This window comes from Diabrotica virgifera, chromosome 9 (genome assembly GCF_917563875.1).
Source record: "Diabrotica virgifera virgifera chromosome 9, PGI_DIABVI_V3a".
Classification (NCBI taxonomy): domain Eukaryota; kingdom Metazoa; phylum Arthropoda; class Insecta; order Coleoptera; family Chrysomelidae; genus Diabrotica; species Diabrotica virgifera.
In genome coordinates, this window is record NC_065451.1 from 54,903,534 (window position 1) to 54,930,796 (window position 27,263).

Genomic DNA, 27,263 nt, shown 5'->3' on the forward strand with positions numbered 1-27,263 from the left:
CCAATCTAATAGCACATAAAATAATACCAAAAATATTACTCTACATCCCACCAGATTGAAAACAACGGGGACGTTCTCTGTTTACACCTCTGAGGCTTCTAAAATTTGCAAGCCATAACGGATGCTGAGACTAAAGAAAATTCCCTCATCTTCTTTAGTCTCAGCATCCGTTATGGCTTGTAAATTTTAGAAGCCTCGGAGGTGTAACCAGAGAAGTTGCCCATTGTTTTCAATCTGGTGGGATGTAGAGTAATATTTTTGGTATTAAATTTATGTGCTATTAGATTGAAAACTTAGTCTTTTGCTAGCAGTTGCCGATAGGGCATCCCTGCCATTTCGTTCGTTGCAATCCGTAACTGCACGCCGGGGTTTGTCTTGGTTGGGTCAGAGAGAGCAGCATGGGTGCCTTCTGATGAGAGACTAATAAGTTTCGAAACCGGTAGAGGTACTTGCTGCACTCTCTGATTGAACTAGGATATAATGCGGCTGTAGTTTCGTGTTGCAACGAAATTGAAAATGGTTATTCATTTTTTAAATGGCACATCAGTAGTAGGTCCCCGAATAAACGTAAGCAAAACTCAAATAATGACAAATTTAGTGCTTGCACAAAACATCAGAGTAGACGACGACATAACAGAAACACATGTAACAAAAGTGTTTTGTTAACCCCTATTACATTAGGGTGTTTTTCCTCAGAAACATTTACTTCAACTTATTAGATTGAAAATATTGATCTGTTAAAACGCTGACCTAAATAAAAAAGGTTCGTTATTTCAGAGAGAATTTTCACAAAAACTAATCGTAAGTATTCGCGGTGTGCAAGTACTTGGAAGGGAATTGAGAAACGATCGTGCGCGAATAGCTGAGAAATATTGCAACTTTCTTACATAATTCATATTGTCAATTGAAATTGTCAAATTGACGTACATTTCATATCTACTGTCATTGAAGACGAAAAATTATATGTTGCTCCACAATATTGATATGATATGCAATTATTATATAAAGGTAAATTTAATTAATTGTATTTTGCTTGCAGTACTGCATTTTAATAACTAATTTTATTTACTACATACAATTGTTTACGTTTTAATAACATAACCTGAATCTTATTTTTTTTCTTATTATTTTTTTGGACTATGGCCTTGACAATTATCCAGTAACCAGGACTAATATAAATGGCCAATATAATTAAACGTGCGAATAAAGTTATAAAGAAATAGGTGTCGCTTTGCCGAACTTGCACGGTCCCAATAAGATCGGTCATCCTTGACGAGAAATAAACACACAAATTGCTTCACATTCTGCGCTATTCTGCGGCGTAACTAGCTTGGGTCTGTATTCATACGAAAATGTAAGTATTTAACTAATTTCGCGCTAAACAAATATAGACACTTGGTGCCATCTCTTAGCGACTATCAATATTACGTCATAGGTCTTTATTCACGCGATAGATACTTTTAATATTAGTAGATCTGCATTAATAAGTCAATTTCGTCAAATTTTGACTTAAGCCTGCGTTCTTGCGAAGTGGCGATGTGTATAAATATCTTGCACATGAGATACAAATTGGAAAGAACAACCAAACGTACGAGATACAGCGCAGAAGAGGTTTCGGCTTTTGGTAAGCTACAGGAAATTCTTCAAAATGATATGTCCATATGTCTGAAGAGAAAAGTGTATGAACAGTGCCTATTGACGGTGACAACATACGGAGCAGAGATTCTAACATTAACGAATAGGCCAGCAGAAAATCTAAGATTGACCCAGAGGCCTATGAAGAGAGCCATGCTAGGAATCACAAAGAGAGACAGGATACCAAATAATGCCATCAGAAAAAGAACAAAAATATCAAAGACGTAGTAGAACATGTAGCAAAAAAGAAATGGAGATGGGCAGGTCATGTGGCAAGAACACCGAACAACAGATGGACTAGAAGATTATTGGAATGGCGACCGCGCGCAAACAAACAAAGCAGAGGTCGACCACCAACGCGCTAGAGTGACGATATAAAGAGAACTGCCGGGAACTGGATGATGGAAGCTCAAGACAGAGAGACGTGGAGAAACTTAGAAGAGGCTAATGTTCAGCAATGGACGATAACGGCTAAAAAATGATGATGATGATGATGATGATATGTTTAATAAAAACATAAAATTACTCACTTGTACTGTATCCAACAATGTTCTAGGCAACGCTTCATCTATGGATCCTATATCTTTGGAAAACCTATTAAGAATTCTTCCTGAAGGGTTGACATTGAAGAACCTCATCGGACTGTATACTACGTTAGCAAACATTTTATTGTGAAGCCTCGTCGAAGCCGTTAAACTCCAGCTATAGAAGGCTAAAGAACGTATCAAACACAATACAATAATGACTATAATAAGAATACTGTAGTAGAACACAGTGTTGTCAGTAAATATTGGAGTTAGCCACCAGTCTGCGTATGGATCATCATTGGTGAGATTCAGCGTCGTAGCAGTGTTATTTAACGGTAAAATAGTGGTGGTAAAATTTAACGGTAAAATAGTGGTGGTAAAATTTAACGGTAAAATAGTGGTGGTAAAATTTAACGGTAAAATATTGGCGGTAAGATTTAACGGTAAAATAGTGGTGGTGGTGATATTAGTTGCATTTGATGTTTCAAGTATTTGCGAAAAGTTGGATGTATCAAGTGTTTGTGAAAAGTTGGATATGTGTGACATTCTCTGCTGAACGTTTACCCTGAAAGTAAAGAAAAATATATTTTAATAATATTGCGCAAAATTCAACTTCTTCAATTATGTATAGTTGAAATTCAATGTACCAGTAACTCCAAAATAATATCAGTCATCTTAACTCTCGCAGGACCAACCTTTTAGTAGAAACAGCGATGATCAAGGAGGGTCAATAAATGTCCACACATAAATTAATCAAATACGTGCTTCTTTATTTAAACTAATTTAAAAATAACACTTTTATATTATTCCTGGACGTTAATGGAACAGTGAAGTTAAAAGATACGAATTTATAATTTTCCCGGAGTCTTCGGCTTCAGTGAAATTGGCATCATCGTAGGATACAGAAACATTTTTGACTTCTTGCTGTGCTTACCCCGCATACACACTTGCATTTTGAACAAACTATGGTTGCCTTATTGGCCACTTATTGGCCTTTTTTCCTTTAGATTTTGCTAACTTAACACATGAATGATATCGTCCCTTTCCATTTTGGGACGGTGTTGAAGGTATTCAAGGAGATTATTTATAGTCCACTGTCAAGTTTTTATAAAACTATGAGGAAATGAATTAAATTATAGAAATGCTAATTATGCCGTCTAATAGGGTAGTAGTACGCTGACAACTACTAATTATTTGAGATATTTAGGAACAAAGGTATTTAGAAAATCGGATGTAATGAAATGTTGTGGATACTTTTTAACCCTCCTTGGTCCTCTCTCTGTATCTGTAGAGTAGGGAGTGTGAGTCAGGTCCCACAGCACTAAGGCCACAATTGACCCATTGTACCTCCCAGTGACCCATTGTACCATTGTACAATCCCAGGGGGTTGTCGTCCTTAGTTCATCATCCATCCTGCCATTTTCAGGAAGGTGGACAAATCACCTGGTGACATCTCCCTTATATCGGCAGATGTAGGACAAGGCTCGCAGAACGCATATTCTCGTATTGACGATAACTCCGGACATTCACGTAGGACATGCTCGACAGTCTCGTCATCTCGTTCACACCTCCTGCATAGAGATGTGTCTACTAGCCCCAGTGTGTGGAGGTGTTTTCTTAGTTGACAATGGTCAGTTAAAAAACCAACTGTCAAGCGTAGGTTTTTCCTGGTCATTCTTAAGTACTTTTCTGATGCTGACTTCCCAAGGTTCCTTAGTGTTACCTTGGCAAGTCTACATCCTGGCCCTTCTTCCCATCTTTCCACAGTTTGCGTGTGGGAGTGACATTTGAAAATTTCCGCGATTGTTGCAGTTGACCGGCCAAAAAGATCACCAGGTCCTAAGAGTCTCAGGCCTGCTGCCTTCCTAGCTAGCTGGTCAGCAATGCGGTTGCCTTTATTTCCGTTGTCTTTTAAACCACCTTAGGATGATGTTGTTACCATCCGAAGCTTGGGCTAGTGATTGATGACACTCCATTACTAGCCCTGATATGACACGTGGTCTGTTCAGGGTTATTAGCGCTTGTCTGCTGTCTGTGCAGATTATTATAGTTTTGCCGGCTATACCTTTCCTGATTATCTCTTTTGCGCCTATGGAGATACCAGCCAGTTCAGTCTGAACTACGCTGGCATTTTTGCCCATAACCCATTTTATACTTTTTTTTTTTTTTGGGAGGTGGGAATCTTCTCAAGACCGTCTTGGAAGGTGTCCCAGGTGTGTCGGATTCGGTCCATCCTATCTGTATCACGGGCCGCCTACCGACTAAACCCACCCCCTCTTTTCTCCAGCCGACGGGTCTGGGACCGCTCTTAGCGAGCATATCTGACCCGTCGACCTTACTTATATCTCCCCTCCGGCACTCCTAGCGTGCATTCCATGAATCAGTTGGCCCCCGGGCCGACCCCCCGCCCACGCCCCGCACCAGGCCAATCAGCGAAGCGACCGTCTGGCGCAACCCGTGCGCAGGTAGGGCGACAAGGAGGCCCCCAATCCCGGATGAAAATAGCTAGAAGATGTCAGTTGGCAGTTACGAGCAACTCCAGTCGTTCATACTTTCATCTATGCACTCTTTCTCGTCCGCTCCTTCATACTTTCTCTCATTCAACTCCAATCATTCATACTTTCATCTATGTACGCTTACTCATCCACCCATTCAATTCGGAAATTAAAATGGGACAGTCTATGTAGGTCGGATGTAAAAGGTCCTTCCACACTGACTGTCACAGAAAACGATAAAAGACATAACACAAAGGGGGAAACGAGAGTGAAAAAGAGGAGAAAAGAGCAGAGATACAATGAGAGAAGAGAAAAGAAAGAGAAAAGACATAACGAAAAAGGAAAGAAAAAAAGAAAGGACAGTGAAGAAAGAAAAGATAGAACACATAGACAGGAAAAACCGAAAATAAAAAATTGTTCGAAAGAAATCTTAACTTATGTAAATAAAATTAAAGAGATAAATAAATAAAATACGATAAAATAAATAACTAAAAATATGAAAAAGTAAAATAAGTAAATAAAAAAAAAATAAAAATAAAAAGTAAAAATGGGCAGTCAGCGTGGTTTGGATGTAAAGGGTCCGCCCCCCGCTGGCTGCCCGATCACAACACAAACACATTTTAAGAAAATAAATATAAAGCGGTCATCCCGCTTGCAGCCGCCTCTCTTTTTCTTCTTTGTGCTTTATTGTCTTTGTGACGAAGGCAATGATTAGCTCAAAGTCTCGTTTGCTGTCGATAGCTCTATCGATCAGCTCATGAGGCTCGCCTAGTGGAGATCCCAGACCCAGCTGCAGTTCGGTACGCCCCGCGCGATAGGCAGGGCATACGAACACGACATGCCGCGCGTCATCCACCACACCACACTCGGGACATAGATCGTCCCTAGTTTTCCCAATACGGTGGGTATATTGTCGAAACGATCCATGCCCCGTCAGAAACTGTGTAAAGTAGTAGTTGACGCGCCGATGCCGACATCCGTACCACCTCACTACATCCGGGATCAGGGATCTCGTCCAGGCGGCCCTTCCGACTTCGGCTGCCCATTCCCTCTGCCACGTCTCTAAACTTCTAGCTCTCTTCAGTAGCCCTGAACCTATCGCCCCGTTGCCCCTTCGGTACATTTGGACTCTCTCCCTGGCCAGGATGTGCACCGGCAGAGAACCAGCCACTACCTGTAAGGCAATGGTTGATACAGTCCTGTACGCGCTGCACACCCTGATCAGGGGTTTCCTTTGAGCCCTCAGAAGCATGTCTTTATACTTTTTCATCCGGAGGACCTCATGCCACACTGGAGCCCCGTATAATATTATGGATAATATTGATTGTAACATCATTAGCCTCTTCTGGGATCCGGGCCCCCCTATATTTGGCATTAGTTTATTCAGCGTTGAGGTCCTCTCCTCCGCCTTTCGACATGCTTCTATCACATGTTGTCCAAATGTCAATCTCTCGTCCAAAGTTATGCCTAAATACCTTACTGTCCGTTGGGGTCTTATTTCGGAGCCTTGATATCTGAAAACTGTATCGTCTCTTTTTCTTGGTCCCCTCAAGATTATTATTTCTGTCTTGTCTACTGCTAACTTTAAATCGTTTTTCTCTATCCACGCAGCGGTCTTCTCTATCGCTTTATTTACTTTTTCCGTTATACCCCGACTCATATCATCTTCCACCAGTAAGGCTAGATCATCCGCGTATGCTATCGCTCTAACTCCTGTTTTCTTGTGAATTTCTATTACCCCGTTATATAATATATTCCAAAGTAAGGGTCCCAGGACTGACCCCTGGGGTACTCCCGCGGTCATTTGTTTCTTTTTCTTCTTCGATATGCATACGAATCTCTCAGATAGATAGTCCTTAATTATGTTGGACAAATATTCCGGAGCCCCACATTCGCCTATTCGGTTCAATATGAGGCCCCAGTTTGCTGAATTAAAAGCGTTTTTTATGTCCAACAGAACAAGGACCACCCATCTTTTCTTGCTTGTCTTAGCCGCATCCCTTATCCAGGTAGCAGCATCCACTGTCGATCTACCTTTTCTAAACCCATATTGTTGACTAGATAAAACTCTCTCATCTTTCAACATGCCTTCCAGTCTCCTCTTGACAAGTCCTTCATAGAATTTACCAAGGCAGTCCAGGAGGCATATTGGCCGATAAGAAGTTGGTGAATCAGGGGGTTTCCCAGGCTTTAGGAGTAGAACCAAGTGCGCTTCCTTTAAGTCCCTGGGAAACTCTTGTTTCTGCAGTAGCTCATTACATATTTTTCTGATCAAACCTGGTTTCTCCGTTGCTATAACCTTTTTTGCCTCTGGTGGCAGCCCGTCAGGGCCGGGAGCTTTCCCTGTCTTCATTTCCTGACCAGCGGTTTTTATTTCCTCTTCCGTAAACTCCTCGACCATGGTAGGAAATACCTTAATAAAATTCTGTGGTTCCTTAGTGGGGAAGAGGAGCTCAGCTGATTTCATCCGCTGGTCTTCGTCGAGTCTATATGGGGCCATTATCTTCAAGGTTTTCATTGTAATCCTGTATTCGTCGCCCCATATATCCTCGTCCAGTGCTTTTATCAGGGTCTGCCACTTTTCCTTTTTCTCTCGTTTTATTTTATTATTTAATGTTTTCTTTAAGTCTTTATATATTTCTTTGAGCTCGAGGTTGCCCTGGCTTCTCGTGTAATTCCTTCGAGCTCTGAGGCATCTCTCCCGTAAACCTTCTATCTCATCCGTCCACCAGTAGGGTGATTTTTTATCATTTTTCTTCTTAACGGTGGCCAACTTTGCTGCATTTTGTAAAGCTCTTCTCAGTTGGTCAAGGTCAGAAATCTCTTCTTCGTTTATTTTTCTGACCTCCGATAGGTACTTGCTTTTATTGAAGTATGATTCTGTGTGACCTATCGTCCGTTTTAATCCCCCTTTAACCTTTATCTCATATTGTATGTAACGGTGGTAGGTAAATAATTGATCGTCGAGGACGTCCCATCCGTGCACCTTTCTGGATAGCCCTTCGCTTGCGAACGTGACGTCAATATGTGATTGGCTGGCCCCCCTTACGAATATAGGTTTGTCGTTGTTTAATACTTGGAGGCCAGCCTGGGCTATCCATTCATTCCATAGTTCCCCCTTTTTAGCGTTTATGGGGGAACCCCATAATCTGGACTTCGCATTAATGTCCCCGGCGATCAATATTTCTTTTTCGCTTATGGCGGTGCTCATTATTTCATCAACGATGGCTTCGTATCTCATCATAGGGATGTTCGGAGATATGTAGCATGCCAGGAGGCTGAAACCCCTCAACCTGATGAGGATATGATTCCCCCCCCCCCGACAATGCTCTGCACTCCCACATCCCTATTTCTAATGAACACCGCCACGTTCTTTCCATTGTCTTAAACCCAATCACCGCCCGACGTAATCTTTATGTTTGGTTCTGGGACGATGAGCAGGTCTATGTCTAGCTTGCAGGCTTTTGCGAGGACAAGGTCGTGCGCTCGACGCGCCCTGCCCACGTTTACCTGCAAAACCGTATACCTGGTTGATCCTTGAGATCCACTTTGGTTCAGTTCCCTGAGATCGTTTCTGCAACGGATTCGCGTCTTTCTACTGAATTAAAATTCGTACAAACTAAAATAAATAAATAAATATATATAAATAAAATAAATAAGTTGGTAAAATAGTTAAAATTTGTATAAATAAAATTATTCAATAAATAAATTATATAAATAGGTAAATAGAATAAATAAAATGAAATAAATAAAATAAATAAATGAAATATATAAACAAAATTTGTATAGATAAAATAATGGGGTGTTTGATTTTCAATACAGTCTATTCTTCGCGAAACTCTGTGAGAGGTGGCTTCCTGTTTCACTGATGGACTGTATAGGGGCCCACTCCCGTTCTCCAGAAAGCAACCTCTCACCTTTTCACTGTTCTTTCTATTTTTCTTTTTATTACTCACCCTTCTGGAGTTCCCCATTTCTTCCCCATTTTATACCCCATTTTATACTAAGGTTCAGTGACCTGGAGTATATTCCGCATCCTGACCCTTCTTCCGTTTTGGAGCCATCGGTGTAGATGCAATATGCATTTGCCACGTTTGACTCCCTATGTTGTCTTGTTTTGATTTCGTAGGGTTTTTCGAAGACAAACGTAGGTTTAATTGAGTCGCATCCATGGCCTGCATGTAGCTGGGGCAGTGCCTCCAGCTCACCCCGCGAGAAACGACATCTCAATTGTCCCATTCCTACATCAAGGTTTGCACCCGCTGAGCGTAATCTCATCATCGTCATCAGCGCAACCTCTCTGACATATATGTCTAAAGGGGTAATGCCAATGAGCAACTCCATTGCAGCAGTTGGTGTTGCTTTCATGGCACCTGTTATATTTAGACAAGCCATCCGTTGAATATGGTTTAGTTTGTTGATCGCTGTTGCCTGTAGCACTTTTGGTACCCAAGCAATGGCTCCGTAAGTTAGCATTGGCCTAATGACAGCAGTGTAGATCCAGGCGACCACCTTGGGTGAAAGGCCCCAAGTACGTCCGACCGTTCGCCGACACTGGTCATAGGCAATATATGCTCTTTTAGTTCTACTATTTAAGTGAGCGTTCCCTGTTAACTTCCTGTCAAGGATAAAACCAAGGTATTTCAGCTCTTCAGAGAAGTTCAGACTGCAGTTTAGAATCCTAGGAGGTATTAAGCCCGTGATCCTTCTTTTTCTGGTAAAGAGGATCATCTCTGTCTTTTTTTGGATTTATAGACAGTGAGTGTTCCTTACACCATGTTTCTATTAGTCTGAGAGCAACTTGTAATCTCTCGCATAGTGTGTTCTCAAACTTACCGCTTTGCAAGACCGTTATATCGTCTGCATAGGCTATTGTGTAGAAACCGTTCTTGCTGAGTTGGTCGACCAGGGTATCCAACACTATGTTCCAGAGGAGTGGTGATAGCACACCCCCTGTGGACATCCCCTCGTAACCATCCCTCTAACCAAAACGTCTTCTACATTTATGCTTATTGCTCTATTTGACAGCATACTTAATATCCATTCGCTCACGGCCAGGGGGACATTCCTGACATTGAGCTGTTGGGTGATGGTTGGGAAAGTTGTTTTCCCTTAATGTCTATGAATATACCTAGGGTGGATTCTTTATTATCCAGCGATCTTTCAATTCTTCCCACTACTTGATGAAGTGCAGAATCGGTAGATCTTCCCGAAGTATATGCATGTTGATTTGGATGAAGTGGATTATGAACCAGAACTTTATCTCTTATGTACCTCTCACATAGCCTTTCCATCGTTTTCATGAGAAAAGATGTTAGGCTAATTGGTCGGAAAGCCTTCGGTAGGGTGTAATCCATCCTACCTGGTTTTGGTATGAAGACCACACGTACCTCTCTCCACTCTCTAGGAATATATCTTAGAGCCAGAGAGGCTCTGAACATTCCCACAAGGTGCGGCAGAAGGATATCCAGTCCCCACCGTAGTAGGGCTGGATATATGCCGTCAGGCACTGGTGACTTGAAAGGGGCGAAGCACGATATGGCCCATCTTATCTTTTCCTCACTAATTAATGTTCTGGCAAGATGCCAGTCATTTGGTGTGGGTATGATTATTTCTTCCGTCCAGTTCGGTGCTTTTGAAACGCTAGAACCGGGGAAGTGTGTTTTCATCAGGACCTCAGCACTTTCGCAAAGGTTGGAAGTTTTGCTTCCATCTTCCTTTGTTAGTATGCTGATATGCCGATGTGGATCTTTTGAGAGCGCTTTTTGTAGCCTGGAAGCTTGCGGAAAATTTTCGATTTCCTCACAGTAGGCTCTCCAAGCAGCTCTTTGTTTTTGTCTGCAGACTTTCTTAAACTCTCTGAGGTTTGATTGATAAATATACCGATCCTCTTTAAGTTTGGTGCGTTTTGCTTTATTAAAAGAAGTTCTTGCTGTCTTTCTAAGGTGTTCCAGTTCGGTGCACCACCAAGAGTTGGTTTTGCGACTTTCCTGGACCATACTTGTCGGACAGGATTTTTTATAAGCGTAGCTTATTTAATTTTGGATAGATACCCTCCTTGGTCCTTCTAGGGTTAATAAAAGTTGATACAGGCAAGTGAAATTAAATATCTTGGTTTTACTAATTTGAAATATTTACGATAACAAAATATATCATTCTGCAAAGGTGTAAATGTTTAAATAAATTTTTTTCAGTTCAAACAATCCTAAACATGGTAATAAATAAAGTTCATAAATATAGTATAGAATTAATTACATTGGTGTCAGCAGTGGGATTTAAAAATAACTTATGTGGCATGGCATCGATCAACTAGCTAAGGATTAATGACTCACGGAAGGAGCTGGAAGATAGGGATCTGGATTCTGTTGTAAAAATGGCTGATTTAGTCCAACGTCGGAAGAACGCCCTCCAAGAAGAGGGTCAAAATCCGGAAACTTATGTGCTTGAGGACAAGCATGCTGCTTTGATTTCGTCAATTTCGAAACTAGAAAATAAAGTTTCTGGTGACATCTAGAAGATCTCTACAAACATTGCATTCAGTTGTAGCATTTTCTCTACTTTGCTATTGATTTATGCTTCTAGAGATCCTGGTGTTTCTATTATTACTCCTATGTATGTAAAAGTTTTGATGGATTGATGATGTGGAAGAAGACCTGCATATTTTAAGGGCCAGAAGATGGAGGGAAGTTGTCAGGAATCGACAGGAGTGGTGAATTCTTTGCGAGCAGGCCAAGATTCACAACGGATTTTCGAGCCACTTGTGATGACAATGTAAAAGTTTTAATTTGTTCTATTTTTGTTTCTTCAAGTCTTTTCCTGGTTTCTCCTATCTGTAAAACTTTGCTGATATTTATCTTCATTACGTTTCCAGTAAGTACTTCTTTTCATATTTTCAAATTGTTTTGAAGTTATTTTTCAGTATTGTCAATTAGCACCTGATCGTCAGCGAATACTCCTCTCGAGATTCTACTCTTTGCAGATTTATACACCCTACATTAAGTTTTCTACTCCTTGTTGTGCATTTCTGAATAATTTCGTCCATAAACATTAGACATAATGTTGAGCTAAGTGCTCCTCCCTGCCTTAAATCTCCATTTATTGTAAACATATCTGATGTTGAATTAAAGTATTACTAATTATGGCATTGTTGTTCTCATTGTATATTTTTTGTGTCATTCTTATTAACTTGGCCATTCATTTTTGTGTTAGTATTTTCCATAGTTGCTGTCTTGGTATTTCATCGAATGCTTTTTCTAGAACAAGAAATGCTACGTCTATTTTCTTTTTCTCTTGCAGCGATTTTTGTAAACTAAAGTAAATATATGATCCTGTATACTTCTACCACTTCTAAATCCACTTTGTGCTTCGTCTAAAAAATGTGTGTTCTCCCATTGTTATTATTCGTTTATTTACTATTTTTCTAAGAGTTTCGTACATGTACGTAGCAATGTCAATCTTCCCTATCTCGTTTTATCCCCAGTAGTTATTGCATTCTTCCCTATCTCGTTTTTTTGCATATGGGTATTATTAGTGACACTCTACAATCTTCGGGGATATCTTAATTTATTCATATTTTATTCATTATTTTTGTCCACAGTTGTTGTCCATTTTTCCCATGTTTTTTTTATAATTTCTGTTATTCTATCCACTCCCGGAGTTTTCTATACTTCCCAGTTTTTATGGGTTTCTTTGACTTCTTCCTCGTTTATTGAGTTTTCTGTGTTATCTTTCAATATTTATTTTGTTCTTCATTAATGCCATCTGGCTTTATATCCGTTAAAGTTCTTCAAAGTGTTCTTTCCATCTATAGTCTAGGCGCCAAATAGAGGTCACCGTGTCCTTTTCAATTCTGATGAACAAACTCAACGGTTTCTTATGGATTTTTGGCTGCTGATGACGAATTTCGAGGGTGGATTTCGATCCGAGTGGTCAAAAAATTGTTATTTATAAGGCTCTGGCTCATACACTAAAAGAGATAAAAAATGTTTCAAATAAAATTTGTTCCTTAATAAAAAACGAAGAAAAAATCGTTTACTAAACTAAATCCAACAATTAGAACTCAAGATATTGTAAAATTAGTTCACAATACAAATTGCAAATTGCAAAATAAGTATTTTTCGAAACTATCGATTGTAACTCGGCTTCTACGCATGCAAATGAGCCTTAGAGCTAATTATTAATAGGCTTCTAAAAAAGTTTGTTAAATTACTTTATATTCATTAGCTTTAAAGTTATAAACGTTTGAAGTTATAATTGAGGTACTTAAAAAAATTGTACATTAATTTGTTTATAAGGGTTTCAAGCAAATGTGAGCTATAAACATTTATACTTTAATTAACAATAATGATAGAAGAACTCAAAAGGAGCAATTTGGGCTTAAGAAAATATTCGTAAGTTTATTTTCGACCAAGATATCGATATTTTAATGGCGCGCTATGAGGCGCAAGATCGGCTCACAGTCAAGTAAGTGCCAAAATTTGTAGCCAAAATATCGATATCTTGGCCAAAAATAAACTTTCGAACATTTTCATAAGCTCAAATTGTTCCCTTTCAGTTCTTCTATCATTATTGTTAAATAAAGTATAAATCTTTATAGTTCAAATTTGCTTGAAACAGTTAAAACCCTTATAAACAAATTAGTGTACATTTTTTTAAGAAAGGTATAACTTCAAACGGGTATAACTTTAAAGCAAATAAAGATAGAGTAATTTAACGAACTTTGTTTGGAAGCCTATTAATTAAGCTTTAAAATGAGAAGGCTCATTTTCATGCGTAGAGGCCAAGTTACGATCGATAAAGCTTCGAAAAATACTTATTTTACAATTTGCATTGCGCACTAAGTTTACAATATCTTGGGTTCTAATTGTTAGATTTAAGTTTAGTAACCGTTTTTTTCTTCGTTATTTACTAAAGAAACATTTTTTTATCTCTTTTCGTTTATGAGCCAGAGCCTTATAAACAATTAAATTGTTTATAACCATTTTTTGACCACTCGGATTGAAATCCACCCTCGAAATTCGTAACCAGCAGCCAAAAATTCATAAGAAATCGTTGAGTTTGTCCATCAGAATTGAAAAGGACACGGTGACCCTTCTGGCGCCTGGACTACTATATTGGCTTAGTGAAAAACTCCATTGAACAAAAGTTGCTTAGTCAGTTTATCCAAGTCCAGACATATTTTGAACGTATGTCTTTTCACTCCCGAGAAGGGGTGAAACTCACCCCCAGAGTAACAGCACACATCGACACAATATCCCTTTTTTCTTTGACATGTTTGGTATGTGTATGCCAAATTTCATGTCAATCAAAGCGATTCGTTAAAATTAGGAGAAAAAACCGTGAGTAACTGGACTATAGGGAGAATAAAATAAAAACTAACTTACCAAATAGACACAAAATACTCAGCAGAGCTATCCAGAAGCTGGCTAAAGAGAAAGGCGAATATTAATGCAACAACTTTGAGCATGTTACCACCTGCTTTAGCGAAGTTAATATAAACTCGCTTAGAAATGGTACCACTACCTATTTTCTCCTTGTTCATAATTTGGAAGTCATCATCCATGCCTTCGCTTTCACTGCTCATCGAAATCATCCTAGACCTACGCCTGACTTCTTCTTCCTCGTCTTCGATATTCGCTAGGAGTTTGCTGTATTCATTGGTAGAGTTCTTCAAAAGAGAGTAAGGACCAGAGACTTCGATTCTACCGTTGTTCATTAGATAAATATTTTTGACTTTCTTTAAAAATTGCAGTTGGTGAGTGACTAGTACCACGCATTTGCTGCTGAGATAACCACATATACATTCGTCGAAAAGTTGTTTTCCTAAAAAGCGATAAAAAATTCGAACTCTTATTTATACTGTGGTACTATATATTTTTTATAAAGGGGAGGCGAGAAAGTATGGAAACACGGTAATTTCTCGGAAACCGCTGAAACGATTTTCATAGATTTTGTTGAGTAAGGGTTTTCTAATACGGCCGATATTATAGTGGTAATTACATTGTTGTCAAATCTTCCGTTTTTCTGGAAATCCAATGAACTTTCTTATTTCAAATAGAACAACCTGTATATTTTTTGCGTTTTGACGTTCTTAAGAAATACTGGTTATTTTTCATGTTCTATTCCCTATACCTAAATGCCATAATTTCGGATTTATTGCTACATTTATTTAAAAAAAATTGTTTTTAAACAAATTATAAAAATTAAATTTTTCGGCCCTGATAGAGATTATTTTAGGTTCTATGAATCATTGAAAACAAACAAAGTATTTTATAATTTTTGTCTAAAGTTAATCGTTTCTTAGTTATAAACAATTTAAAACTGAAAAAAATCGAAAAATGACGATTTTCTAGGCTCAAAAACACAAGTAAAGAATGAAACAACGAAGGGCCTTAATTCAAGTTCAAACCTTATTTTATCAGTTACCGATAAGTAATTTTGGGCTTATCGCATGGTAAAACACCCGTGTTGAGCTGCCCCTCCCCCCACTTGCAAAAATTAAAAAACAAATAGCCCTAATTTAGGAGCTATTTATGAGCTTTCATATTCCGCAAATTAAAAATTTTGAGCTAGTTCCACTGAGCAGGAATTTAATATGTTAGTGGGGGGATGAGTCAGCCCCCCACTACTTAAAAATAGGAATATTGAGTCGATTTTTGCGGCAGAATTACGAGCTATTTATGAGCTCTTGAAATGATATAGTTTCGATTTTGAGCTCATCCCCTTCACCCCCAAACAACTCTTTAATTGATTTAATTTAAGAGAAAAATGCTGAGAGAACTTAAAATATACCGTATTGCGGATATAATTCCTATAGCTTATATATTCTAAGAATAAACTATTAAATCACGTGCATTTCGATTATTGAGCTACGACCCCTTCGCAAGAAAACCACCCCATCTTCCCGGCTTAAGAGAGAGTTGTACTTAAACTGCATTAAATTAATTATTTGGCGACTACATATTATTTAATAATTTATGAGCTCCCAAATTACGCGCACTTAGATCAGTAAATTGCAATTTATTTTGTATAGTGCAGTCACTGAAGGTAAAAATTAACGATTACCTTCAATTTCGGTGAACCTTCATAGGTATTCACGAAAATTGGTCAGTGGTTAGGGGATACCTCAAGAAACAAAGGTGATATGGTACCACCTTGAGCCTTTTCCCTGAGGGTAGATACGTCCCCTTCTCGGGGGGTGAAAATTATTTTATATTATAAATTAAATAATATTAAATATAATTTGTTAAGTTAAATAACTGCACAAATCAATAAAAGGACAAATTATAAGCAGAATTTGTTATATAAAGTTATTAAAATAAGTCAATACTTTTTAAGTTATTAAAGATCAAAGATTTTAATTATTCGTGAAAAAATGCATGTTTTGAAGCGGTTTTTCGTAAATCACTGAAAATCTGTAAGTTTTTACAAAAAAAGTTAATAGTAGTTTAATTCGTTTAGCTTATATTCTAAGAATAAACTCTTAAATCACGCGCATTTCGATTATTGAACTACAACCCCTTCGCAAGAAAACCATCCCATATTCTAGTACTTAAAATAATTTAAATTAATTATTTGGCGACTACATATCCTTTAATAGTTTATGAGCTCGCAAAATATACGCATCTCAATTAATATTGAATTCCAATTTTTTTTCTATAGTGCAGTCACTGAAGGTAAAAATCAACTATGACCTTCGATTTCGGCAAACCTCCATTCATTCTCACGAAAATTGGTGAGCGGATAGAGGATACCTCAAGAAACAAAATAAACAATAAAAACTTGAGGTTTTAGCCTGGAGTATATGTCACCCCTTCTCGGGGGTGAAAATTACTTTATTAAAAATAACCCCACAAATCGAGAAAGGGACAAATTCTAAGCAAATTTTTTTATATAATGTTATTAAAATAAATCAATACTTTTTGAGTTATTAAAGATCAAATATTTTAATTTTTGTGAAAGAAAATGCATGCTTTAGTTTTTACAAAAAAAGTTTTCATCACTAAAATTGAAGCTAATAAAAAATTTAATAAATTGCTTACTTGAAAAACCCTTTAATATTAATTTAAAAAGTTAGTTATAGGTAATTAAATGTATATTTTTTTCTGCGACTATTGAAATCTAAGGATTCAAGCTTAAATAACGGGAAAGAGATGCATTTTAAAACACTTAATAAATACTTTCAAAGTACTTACGAAATACCTATCAAATGAGCTCCAGAAAAAGTTGATACTATCAAAATTTATACTCCAAAAATTTTTCCACAAAAATGAATTTTTTTTAATAACTCTGTTAATTTTTATGATATCAGGCACATCCAACTATTTGAAAGGTAATTTCAAGAGCTATAAAACTGTATTACATTTAATCTTTCAAATACTTTATTTTTTAGGATAATAGGTTGAAGAGCTCCAGTTACATTGTTCTCGTAGTAAGATTTAGGCTTAAACGTTTCTATCTTCGTTATTTTAATTCATACAGGAATCAAAAGACAAGTAAAATCTTTGCTTATAAAAAAAAAACTCAAATTTCGTTATCTATCATTTTTTACGTGTATCGAGTATTGCTGGAGTTATTATCAAAAGCAAATAATTTACGAAAATTTGAAAAATTTTGTTTTTTTTAAATCATATTTAAAATAATAACTCCATCAATAATCGATACACGTAAAAAATGATAGATAACGAAGTTTGAGTTTTTTTTATTAGCAAAGATTTTTCTTGTCTTTTTATTCTGTATGAATCAAAATAACGAAGATAGAAACGTTTAAGCCTAAAGTTTACTACGAGAACAATGTAACTGGAGTCCTTTAACCTATTAACCTAAAAAAATAAAGAATTTGAAAGATTAAATGTAATACAGTTTTATAGCTCTTGAAATTATCTTTCAAATAGTTGGATGTGCCTGATATCATAAAAATTAACAGAGTTATTAAAAAAACTAATTTTTTAGGAAAAATTTTTGAATTATAAATTTTGATGCTATCAACTTTTTCTGGAGCTCATTTGACAAGTATTTACTTTACCTTTACTTTTCTGGAGCTCATTTGACAAGTATTTACTTTTAGTGTGCATCGCTTTCCCGTTATTTAAGCTTGAATCCTTAGATTTGAATAGTCGCAGAAAAAAATATACATTTAATTACCTATAACTTACTTTAAATTAACATTGAAGGGTTTTTCAAGTAAGCAATTTATTACATTTTTAATTAGCTTCAATTTTAGAAATAAAAACTTTTTTGTAAAAACTTACAGTTTTTGAGTTATTTATGAAAAATCGTTTTAAATCATGCATTTTCTTTCACAAAAATTAAAATATTTGATCTTTAATAACTCAAAAAGTATTGATTTATTTTAATAATATATAACAAATTTTGCTTAGAATTTGTCTGTCTCTCGATTTGTGGGGTTATTTATAATAAAGTAATTTTCACCCCCGAGAAGGGGTGATATATACCCCAGGCTAAAACCGCAAGTTGTTATTGTTAATTTTGTTTCTTGAGGTATCCTCTATCCGCTCACCAATTTTCGTGAAAATGAATGGAGGTTTGCCGAAACCGAAGGTCATAGTTGATTTGTATCTTAAGTGTCAGTGACTGCACTATAGAAAGAAAATTGCAATTCAATAATCGAGATGCGTATATTTTGCGAGCTCATAAATTATTAAACGATATGTAGTCGCCAAATAATTAATTTAAATTATTTTAAGTACAACTCTCTTAAGCCGGGAATATGGGATGGTTTTCATGCGAAGGGGTTGTAGCTCAATAATCGAAATGCGCGTGATTTAAGAGTTTATTTTTAGAATATAAGCTATAAGAATTAAACTACTATTAACTTTTTTGTAAAAACTTACAGCTTTTCAGTGATTTACGAAAAACCGCTTCAAAGCATGCATTTTTTTCACGAATAATTAAAATCTTTGATCTTTAATAACTTAAAAAGTATTGACTTATTTTAATAACATTATATAACAAATGTTGCTTATAATTTGTCCTTTTATTGATTTGTGCAGTTATTTTTAATACAATAATTTTCACCCCCGAGAAGGGGCGGTATCCACTCTCAGGGTAAAGGCGCAAGGTCACCTTTCTATCTTGAAGTATCCTCTAACCACTGACCAATTTTCGTGAAAATCGATGAAGGTTCACCGAAAGTGAAGGTAATCGTTGACTTTTACTTTCAGTGACTGCACTATACAAAATAAATTTCAATTTACTGATCTAAATGAGCGTAATTTGGGAGCTCATAAATTATTAAATGATAATGTAGACCAAATAATTAATTTAATGCATTTTAAGTACAACTCTCTCTTAAGCCGGGAAGATGAGGTGGTTTTCTTGCGAAGGGGTTGGAGCTCAATAATCGAAATGCACGTGATTTAATAGTTTATTCTTAGAATATATAAGCTATAGGAATTATATCCGCGATACGATATATTGTTTTCTCAGCATTTTTCTCTTAAGTTAAATCAATTAAAGGGTTGTTTGGGAGTGAAGGGGATGAGCTCAAAAATCGAAACTATATCATTTCAAGAGCTCATAAATAGCTCGTAATTCGGCCGTAAAAATCGATTCAATATTCCAATATTTAAGTAGTGGGGGCTGACTCGGTCCCCCCACTAAAATATTAAATTCCTGCTCAGTGGAACGAGCTAAAAAATTTTAATTTTTGTAATATGAAAGCTCATAAATAGCTCATAAATCATGGCTATTTGTTTTTTAATTTTTGCAAGTGGGGGGGCAGCTCAACACGGGTTTTTAAAACACTTTTTTCTAGTTGTTAATAGAGCCCGATCGCCCGTCCTCTCATATTATGTGCTTCATTAACAATTAAAAAAACAATGTTTTAGAATAAAACGTGCCAAATATCCTTATAGGGAGCTGATAAAAGTAGGTACTTCGTAAATTCAAAACAAAATTTACGTGTATAGGTACTTATTTGAATCTTAAAAATCGTAATTTTTCGATTATTTTCTGTTTTACATTTATTATAAGTCGGAAACAATTAACTTTAAAGAAAAATTACAAAGAAACTTTTTTGTTCCAAATGATCCAAGGAATCTAAAATAATGTCTAGCCTGGCCAAAAAGTTTGATTTTTATAATTTGTTTAATTTTTTTTTTAATAAATGTAGTAATAACTCCAAATTATGGCATTTAGGTGTAGGGAATATAACATGAAAAATAATCAGCATTTCTTAAGGACATCAAAACGCAAAAAATATACAGGGTGTTCCATTTGAAATAAAAAAGTTCATTAGATTTCCGAAAAACGGAAGATTTGATAACAATGTAATTACCACTATAATATCGGCCGTATTAGAAAACCCTTACCCACCAAAATCGTTTCAGCGGTTTCTGAGAAATTACCGTGTTTCCATACTTTCTCGCTACCCTGTATACATATTGCCTGTTTAGCAAATACACTTCTAATAAGAAATTAACGCACCACCTTAAAAATGGGCCACTTTTAATGACTCAAATGTTCTAGACCTGTTGTCCGATTTAAATGATTTTTTAATGTTATAGTTGTTGTTGTTGTTCTTCAATAATATCGCTGTAATAATATTGTTGCTAGACAGGTAAATTGTTATTGTATACCGGGTGTACCAATCAAACTGTGATTTTTTCTGAAAGTTTGCGTCACCCTGTAGAATATTCTAGTATTTATAAAAAAACACTACAATTAAAACCCAACTATAGCCTTATGTTTTCTTAACATTATGTTTTTTATTCATTTGCTTGTGTTGGATAATAAAAAAGTTAGGTACTTTAACAACTAGCCTTGTTTTTCGTCAATACAGGGTGTTTTTAAATATGTATGGCAAACTTTAAGGTCTAATTCTGCATGAAAAAATAATGGCAGTTTGCTTTATAAATGTATGCTGCAAATGCTTCGTTTTCGAGATAGGGGATGTTGAAATTTCTTACAAACTGACGATTTATTTATTGCTCTAAAACCGGTTATGATATGCAAATGAAATTTGGTGGATCTTATGAGATAATTATTTATGGTGGGTCTCTGATATTTTTAAGCCATGAAATCTGCAACGTACTGGGACCCTGTTTTCCTTCAATCTTTCCCTGGATAATCAGTTGCGTGAGGCAATACTTTTCGTTCCTCATTATGTGTCCTAGAATGCTAACTTTTCCAACTGTAATGATCTATCTACACCTATTCTCCTCAGAACATTTTCGTTGGTGGTGTGGGCTGTCCAAGGTATTTTCAAGATCCTTTTATAAAGCCAGAGTTCGAAGGCTTCTAACTTGTTCATCAGCGTTATGTTGAGCGTCTAGACCTCCGTTACACATATAGTCGTATTGGCAAAAATGAAGAAAACGACATCTATGACTGATATTAATGCTACTAGCTACTGTTATAAAATACAAACTAATCTTTTCATATTGATAAAGCCTTGTCGGGCTAAATCACTAAAAGGAATAAAAACCAAGAGAAATTTTGTAACAGCGAAAACAACTAACTAGGTATATACTAAGTAAACCGAATTAGTGCAGTCATTGAAGCGTAAAATAGGTTTTTACCTTCGAATTTTTTTACTATGAACCGATTTACATAGGATTTTGGAATTAGGCTTATCTTACCTTTAACTTCAAAAGTGATATTGACCCGAACTCCGTTTTTTATTTTTAAGGGGTGAAAACAACCCCTTAATGGAAAAATTGACATTGAGCCATTTTATCGCCAGAAAACTTGTTTAATAATAAAGAGTGACATTGTGAAGTGTTTTCTAACACAATAACCTCATGTTAAACTCATTTTCATTCCCTTGAAAACCGTACAACCCTTGCAAACAAACCCTAAATCGAAAAAATTTACAAAAAATTAATTTAGTATGACATAAAAAGATTTAAATATAGAGTAAATTATATTTTACTTTCTCTATCTTAATTATCAGATTGTTAACCTCCTTTCAACCCTTAAAAACAACCCCTAAATAGAAAAAATTTACAAAAAATTAATTTGGTTTGACAAGAAGAATTAAATATATATAGAGTAAATAATATTTTACGTTCTCTATCTTAATTATTTAATTGTTAACCACTTTCAACCCTTAAAAGCAACCCCTCGAAATTTGTATAAAAAATTTCTTTTGATAAACTAAAAAGGATTCAAATATCGTTCCACGTTCTCGAAAAAGCTATGCTGAAAAATCATATGCTCAAGTTCTTTAACCCTTAAAACTACCCCTAAATTAAAACATTGAATATGTAGGATTATTTATACATTTAAAAATGTTTAGTTTACTAAGTAGAAAAAAAAAACGATTAGTTTTTGGGCCATAACTACTTCAATTTTGAAGCTATCACAACTTATAAAAAACCATTTTGAAGGTAATTAAAAGAGCTACAACTTTTTTCATTATAATATGTAGTAAAAAACCTTTTATTTTGCAATGGTGAAGGGTCAAAGGGCTCGAGAGAGACTGTGGTTGCGCTACCACGCGCTTTTTAATCAATCATATCTTCGTCAACTTTTGTGTGATCGAAAAAACAAACAAACTAAAATTTTCAAAAAAAAAACTTATTTTTTTATTATTACACTTTTTTACGTATCTTTCATTATTTCTGAGGTATTATGAAAAAAAGGTCGTCTTTTTTAAATTCGAAAGTTTTTTTTTTCTTAAAATCGTGATTTTTTTCAAAAAATATGTGTTCCAAAGCAGCGAAGCTGCTAAAATCCATCAAACTCTTTATATTAAAAAAGTTGATTCTAGACGGAATACAATTAATTTTAATTTTGGTGGAAATGGCACTTATGAAATCCATTGATTAAAAAAAACCATTAGATGTTCCTCTTTTTTTCATTACATCTCACTCATTTTACGTACAAAAGACTTTTAACAGTGCTCACTTTATTGAATACATCGATTTTTCACACAAAATAAAAAACGACTTTGATCTTCAATATCTCGCTTAATATTGCACTTAGAACACTCTTTAAAAAACCAATTTGTTCGTTTTTTTACCTGCTACAATTTTGTTCAGTATAATATTATCGTTAAAATGCATATTTTTGGAGATATTTGCAAAAAACTGTTTTGCAAAAAAATCGTGAGAAAATTCCAAATTTTCAATTGCCAATAACTTGAAAAGTATTGGGTTTTTGAAAAAACTTTATACAACATTTTTTGCTCAAAATTAGGTCTTCTATCGATATCTGAGGTTATTTTGAAAAAAAAATTCCACTACCGAAAAGGGGTGGCAACCACCCCCAGGGTGACAACGAAGTTCGGGTCAATATCACTTTTGAAGTTAAGGGTAGGATAAGCCTAATTCCAAAATTTCATGTAAATCGGTTCATAGTAAAAAATTTCTGAGCTAAAAAGCTTCAATGACTGCACTAAATGGGAACCGGCAACTTAAGTAAATACATAAATAATTTGTTACTTACCAACATGAGTATCTACAGCAGATAAAGGATCATCTAGTAAGTAGATATCAGCATCTTTGTAAACAGCTCTTGCCAAGTTGATTCTAGCCCTTTGTCCTCCACTTAAAGTGACTCCACGTTCCCCTGCTAAAGTTCTATCTCCGTGAGGAAGAAGATTAAAATCCCGTTTCAATGCGCAAGCTCTAACTACATCATCGTACTTTCTTTGGTCGAATTTTTGGCCGAAAAGGATGTTCTGTCTAATGCTGCCTCCAAAGAGCCAAGGTTCTTGAGAGGCGTAAGATACTATTCCTCTGACGTTTACAGATCCACTTTGCAGCTCCAATTCTTTCATTATTACATGAAGTAAGGTAGTCTTCCCGCTTCCTACTGTACCTATTACAGCTACTACATTACCAGCTATGACATCGAAATTTATGTTATCCAAATTGTTTTCATTTAATGATTTAAGCCATTTGGCTGAAGCGTTTCGAATGCTTATACTTGCGTCAGGACCTCGAAGTCTTGGCTCACCACTCAAAGTAAGCTTGCTTCCTGTATTAAGGGACGACTTGCTAGCTCCGGTAAGCCATAACTTGCTGCCTTTGCTTGCCGAAAAGGTTTCTGTAGGTGGAGCAATCTCAGCACTTACTTCGTCGTATAACAAAAAGGTTTGTATTCTCTTGATGGAAACATACAATTCGGCTGATAGAGATACTGCGCTAGGGAAATAATTGGTCACAGTATACAAGAGTCTGTAATATGATGTAATTGCGTAGGCATAAGTGGCAGTTAGGGTATTACCCGTTAACACATAGACAAGGATGCATATACCCACTGCGCATCTGTTCAACAGCAAAGCGCAGGACATAAGTATTGCTCGGATGATTGAGGTAAATCGAATGTACTTCATTTCTTTCCTGAAAAATGATGCTTTAAGTCAGTTTCATTTAGGGGAGTGCAATTAGAACGAAAAGATACAATGTTTCCGAAAAAATCAAACAAGGTTATATTTTTCTAAAACTTTTTTTGTTAGTTTATAAATATGTTAAAGTAAAAAGTTCTACTCACAAATTTCGCCGCTAATTGTTTATTAATTGTTTAAACAATAACAATTTTTTTGTAGAAATAATGTTAAGAATATGGGTGAAAACATTTTATTTTGATAAAAAATGTTTTTATTTTAGTTTTGATTATGCTGAACCCGAATCTGACATTACAATTTGCAAATTCAAAATGGCGGATTCAAAATAGCGGATTTTTTCCTAAAAATCCTTAAAAAGTAGTTGTAAAATCCGAATTTTTTTTATAAAACGTGTTTGTTTGCATATATGTGGATATTTTTGAGAGGTTGCTGAACCTGAATCAAATTTTGATAATTTAAATTATAAAATGGCAGATCCAAAATGGCGGATAACTTAAAAAATAGTTGTAAAATCATAATTTCTTTACAAAATGTATTTATTTCTACATATATTTATTTTTGAGTGCTTTGATAAACCTAACTTAAATATTAACATTATAAACTATAAAACGGCGGATCCAAAATGCGGATTTTCTAAAAAGAACATAAAAAAGAACATTTTTCTAAAACATTTAGTGTCTTTATTTTTAACAGGTTGTTGAATCTGAATTAAAGATTAAAAATTTAAATTTCAAAATGGCGGATCCAAAATGGCCGATATTTAAATGAAAAATAAGTAGAATCCAATCAAACAAATATGGAATTTCATTCTTAAGAAAAAGATAAACAAATAATTTTCACAATAATATTAAAAATTAAAATGTAATAGAAAGAATATTAAAAAAACAAATTTTCGATTAGAAGGATATAATTACATACTGAAACATAGTTTTAAATTTCAAACAACTTTTCTTTATCAAATTTTTCGATATTGTGAAATATAAAGGTACTTTACTCTTGAGTGAAATTCATATTTTTTGACATACCTCGTACAAAATCAACAAAATTTGATATTTGATGGTTGCATCTTATGTTATATACGATGCAGAGTATTTTATAAGGAATAATTTTTTTTCGTAAAACTGATATTAAAAAAGTTATCAATAGGTTCCAAGTTACGCAGACATACTGTATAAGAGCTAAAAAAAGCTTTTTTTGGACATTTATTATTGTTGAAGCTTATTATTAAATGTATTTTAGGTAAGTTTTACAGAAAAAAGTTTTGATCACTCTGTATATACATTTTTTCAGCTGGTAATTTTCGGTTTTTGTATCACATTTTTGTTATCTTTCTTAGTTTTCTCAAAAATAAATTGTTTATTTCATTTTTAAACTAAAATAATTCAATGTTTTTTAAAGATTACATCCCAAGCTTTAAAGATTACATCCCAAGCTTTAAAAAAATAGCAAAAAAATTGTATTAGATTTATTCAAACTTGAGTAATACCGTCTTAAAATGGTGGGAATTCTGTAAAACTACGAAGTTTTCAAAAATTACAATTTTTGAGACATCGTATTATTTGAATTAAATTTTTAAGATTTTTTTTGAATAAACCATCGTTTATTAAGATGATTGAGAGTTAAGTTGTGCAAATTTGAGAGTTTTATAAGTAAAATTGTATTAGTTACACATTTTTAAATCATTTTTAAACAAAATTCATGTAAGGCTCAATTTCCGCCCACACCGTACTTATGTCCATACATTTTATTTATTTTTATTACAACCATAAGATAGCTTATTTCATCTTCTTTCATGTTCAATTTGTAAAATTTCTTTTGATCAATTAGTTAAAGAATTACATTAAAAAAACTCAACCGTGCACTTCTTCCAACGCTAGTTTACAGTGCGCCAATGTGTGTGAGAAGGGTGACTTTAGCGTTATAAATAAAAAATTACAGAAGCTAGATATTTAATTTTAGAAAAATCTTTATATAAGGTTTTTTTTGTAAAATTTTCTGAATTTTTTAATGGTCATGTCAGTTTTTTTCTAAAAATTATATTTTCGGAGTTATTTAAAAAAACAACTAACTTCGCTGTTTATTTGTTTAATAAAAAATGAAGCATCCACTTCTCGAGTAGAACTTTTTGATATGTTGTTTAATAAACATTTCTTAATGAAATTACAAAAAGTTTTATCTTGTTTGATTTTTTCCGAAGTGAAAATCTAAATGCACTCCCCTAATTGTGTTAATTTAACTTTTTAATGTTATCTTCAGAAAACCAATTCGACTAGAGTAGACCAACAAAAATCTAAAGAGATTCGAATAAGAAGAGGAGTACGACAACGATGTGTACTATCCCCTCTACTTTTTAGTATGTGATCAGAAGAAATGTTTAAAGAGGTACTAGCAGACAACAATAAGGCGTATCAATTATTAACGGAACACTAGTGAATAATCTCAGATAGCAGATCGTACAATATAGTCGAGGAAATGAAGCATTTTGGCTCGCAAATTTTTCGTCCAGCATGGATTTACTTAAAATTTTCACAGAAGGTATAGTAGGGAATAGTCCAAGGATCATTTTCTATATCATGCTGCTGTACGCTAAAACCTTGGGGGTGGCTGCCACCCCATCTCGGGGGTGGGAATTTTTTATTACATTTTAACCATGTAAATCGATGTAAAAATTAATTCTAAGCAAAAAATGTTTTTTACATTTTTCGTAAAACTAATATTTTTCGAGCCATTCGCGCTTGAAAGTAACAGTTTTTCGTCGAAAAAATCGACTTTTTTAGAGGGTTTTTTGAGAATACCTCGAAAAATACGCATTTAATCAAAAAAACTGCAGATAACAAAATTTTATATTTTAGTAAAACAAACTAAATTCTTTTTCTATAATATCTTTAAGACCAATACAAACCGAGATACGGCATGTTAAAAGTTAGTTTTTCTCGTCAAATACATAATTTGAAATATTCAAAGCCAAATAACGGGAAAACTTTGCATTTTTCGAGGAACACTTAAATTATCTTTTTTCAATTATACAATTAAACCCTTTAAAGAATGATAATAAAAAATTTCTAGCATGAAAATAGAGCGACTAATGATCAAAAAAAGGTCGGTACCTGCTTTTGTCTACGAAAAAGTCAGTGAAAATAACCCCTACCTACCCTCCTAATTAAAAATTGGCCTTCACCTTTCTGTGATTCCTTGTATATTTGTATTGTCAATACACTCAAAAAGGTTGACCTATTTAAAAGGCCTAATTTTAGAAAAATTGGAGTTTAAAGATAAATTGATTTTTTGCAA

General features: G+C 34.9%; 1 protein-coding gene across 1 annotated transcript in view; it reads right to left on the reverse strand.

Annotated features, from left to right (window-relative positions):
• The window catches only part of LOC114330913 (ATP-binding cassette sub-family C member 4-like), a 113,654-nt gene that overhangs the window by 28,109 nt on the left and 58,282 nt on the right, over positions 1-27,263 (reverse strand). Inside the window, exons 6-8 of the mRNA XM_028280351.2 lie at positions 23,069-23,967; positions 14,041-14,479; positions 2,166-2,727 (exon numbers count right to left, since the gene is read on the reverse strand). Coding sequence (XP_028136152.2) covers positions 2,166-2,727; positions 14,041-14,479; positions 23,069-23,967 — 1,900 coding nt within the window. The remainder of the gene's footprint in view (positions 1-2,165; positions 2,728-14,040; positions 14,480-23,068; positions 23,968-27,263) is intronic.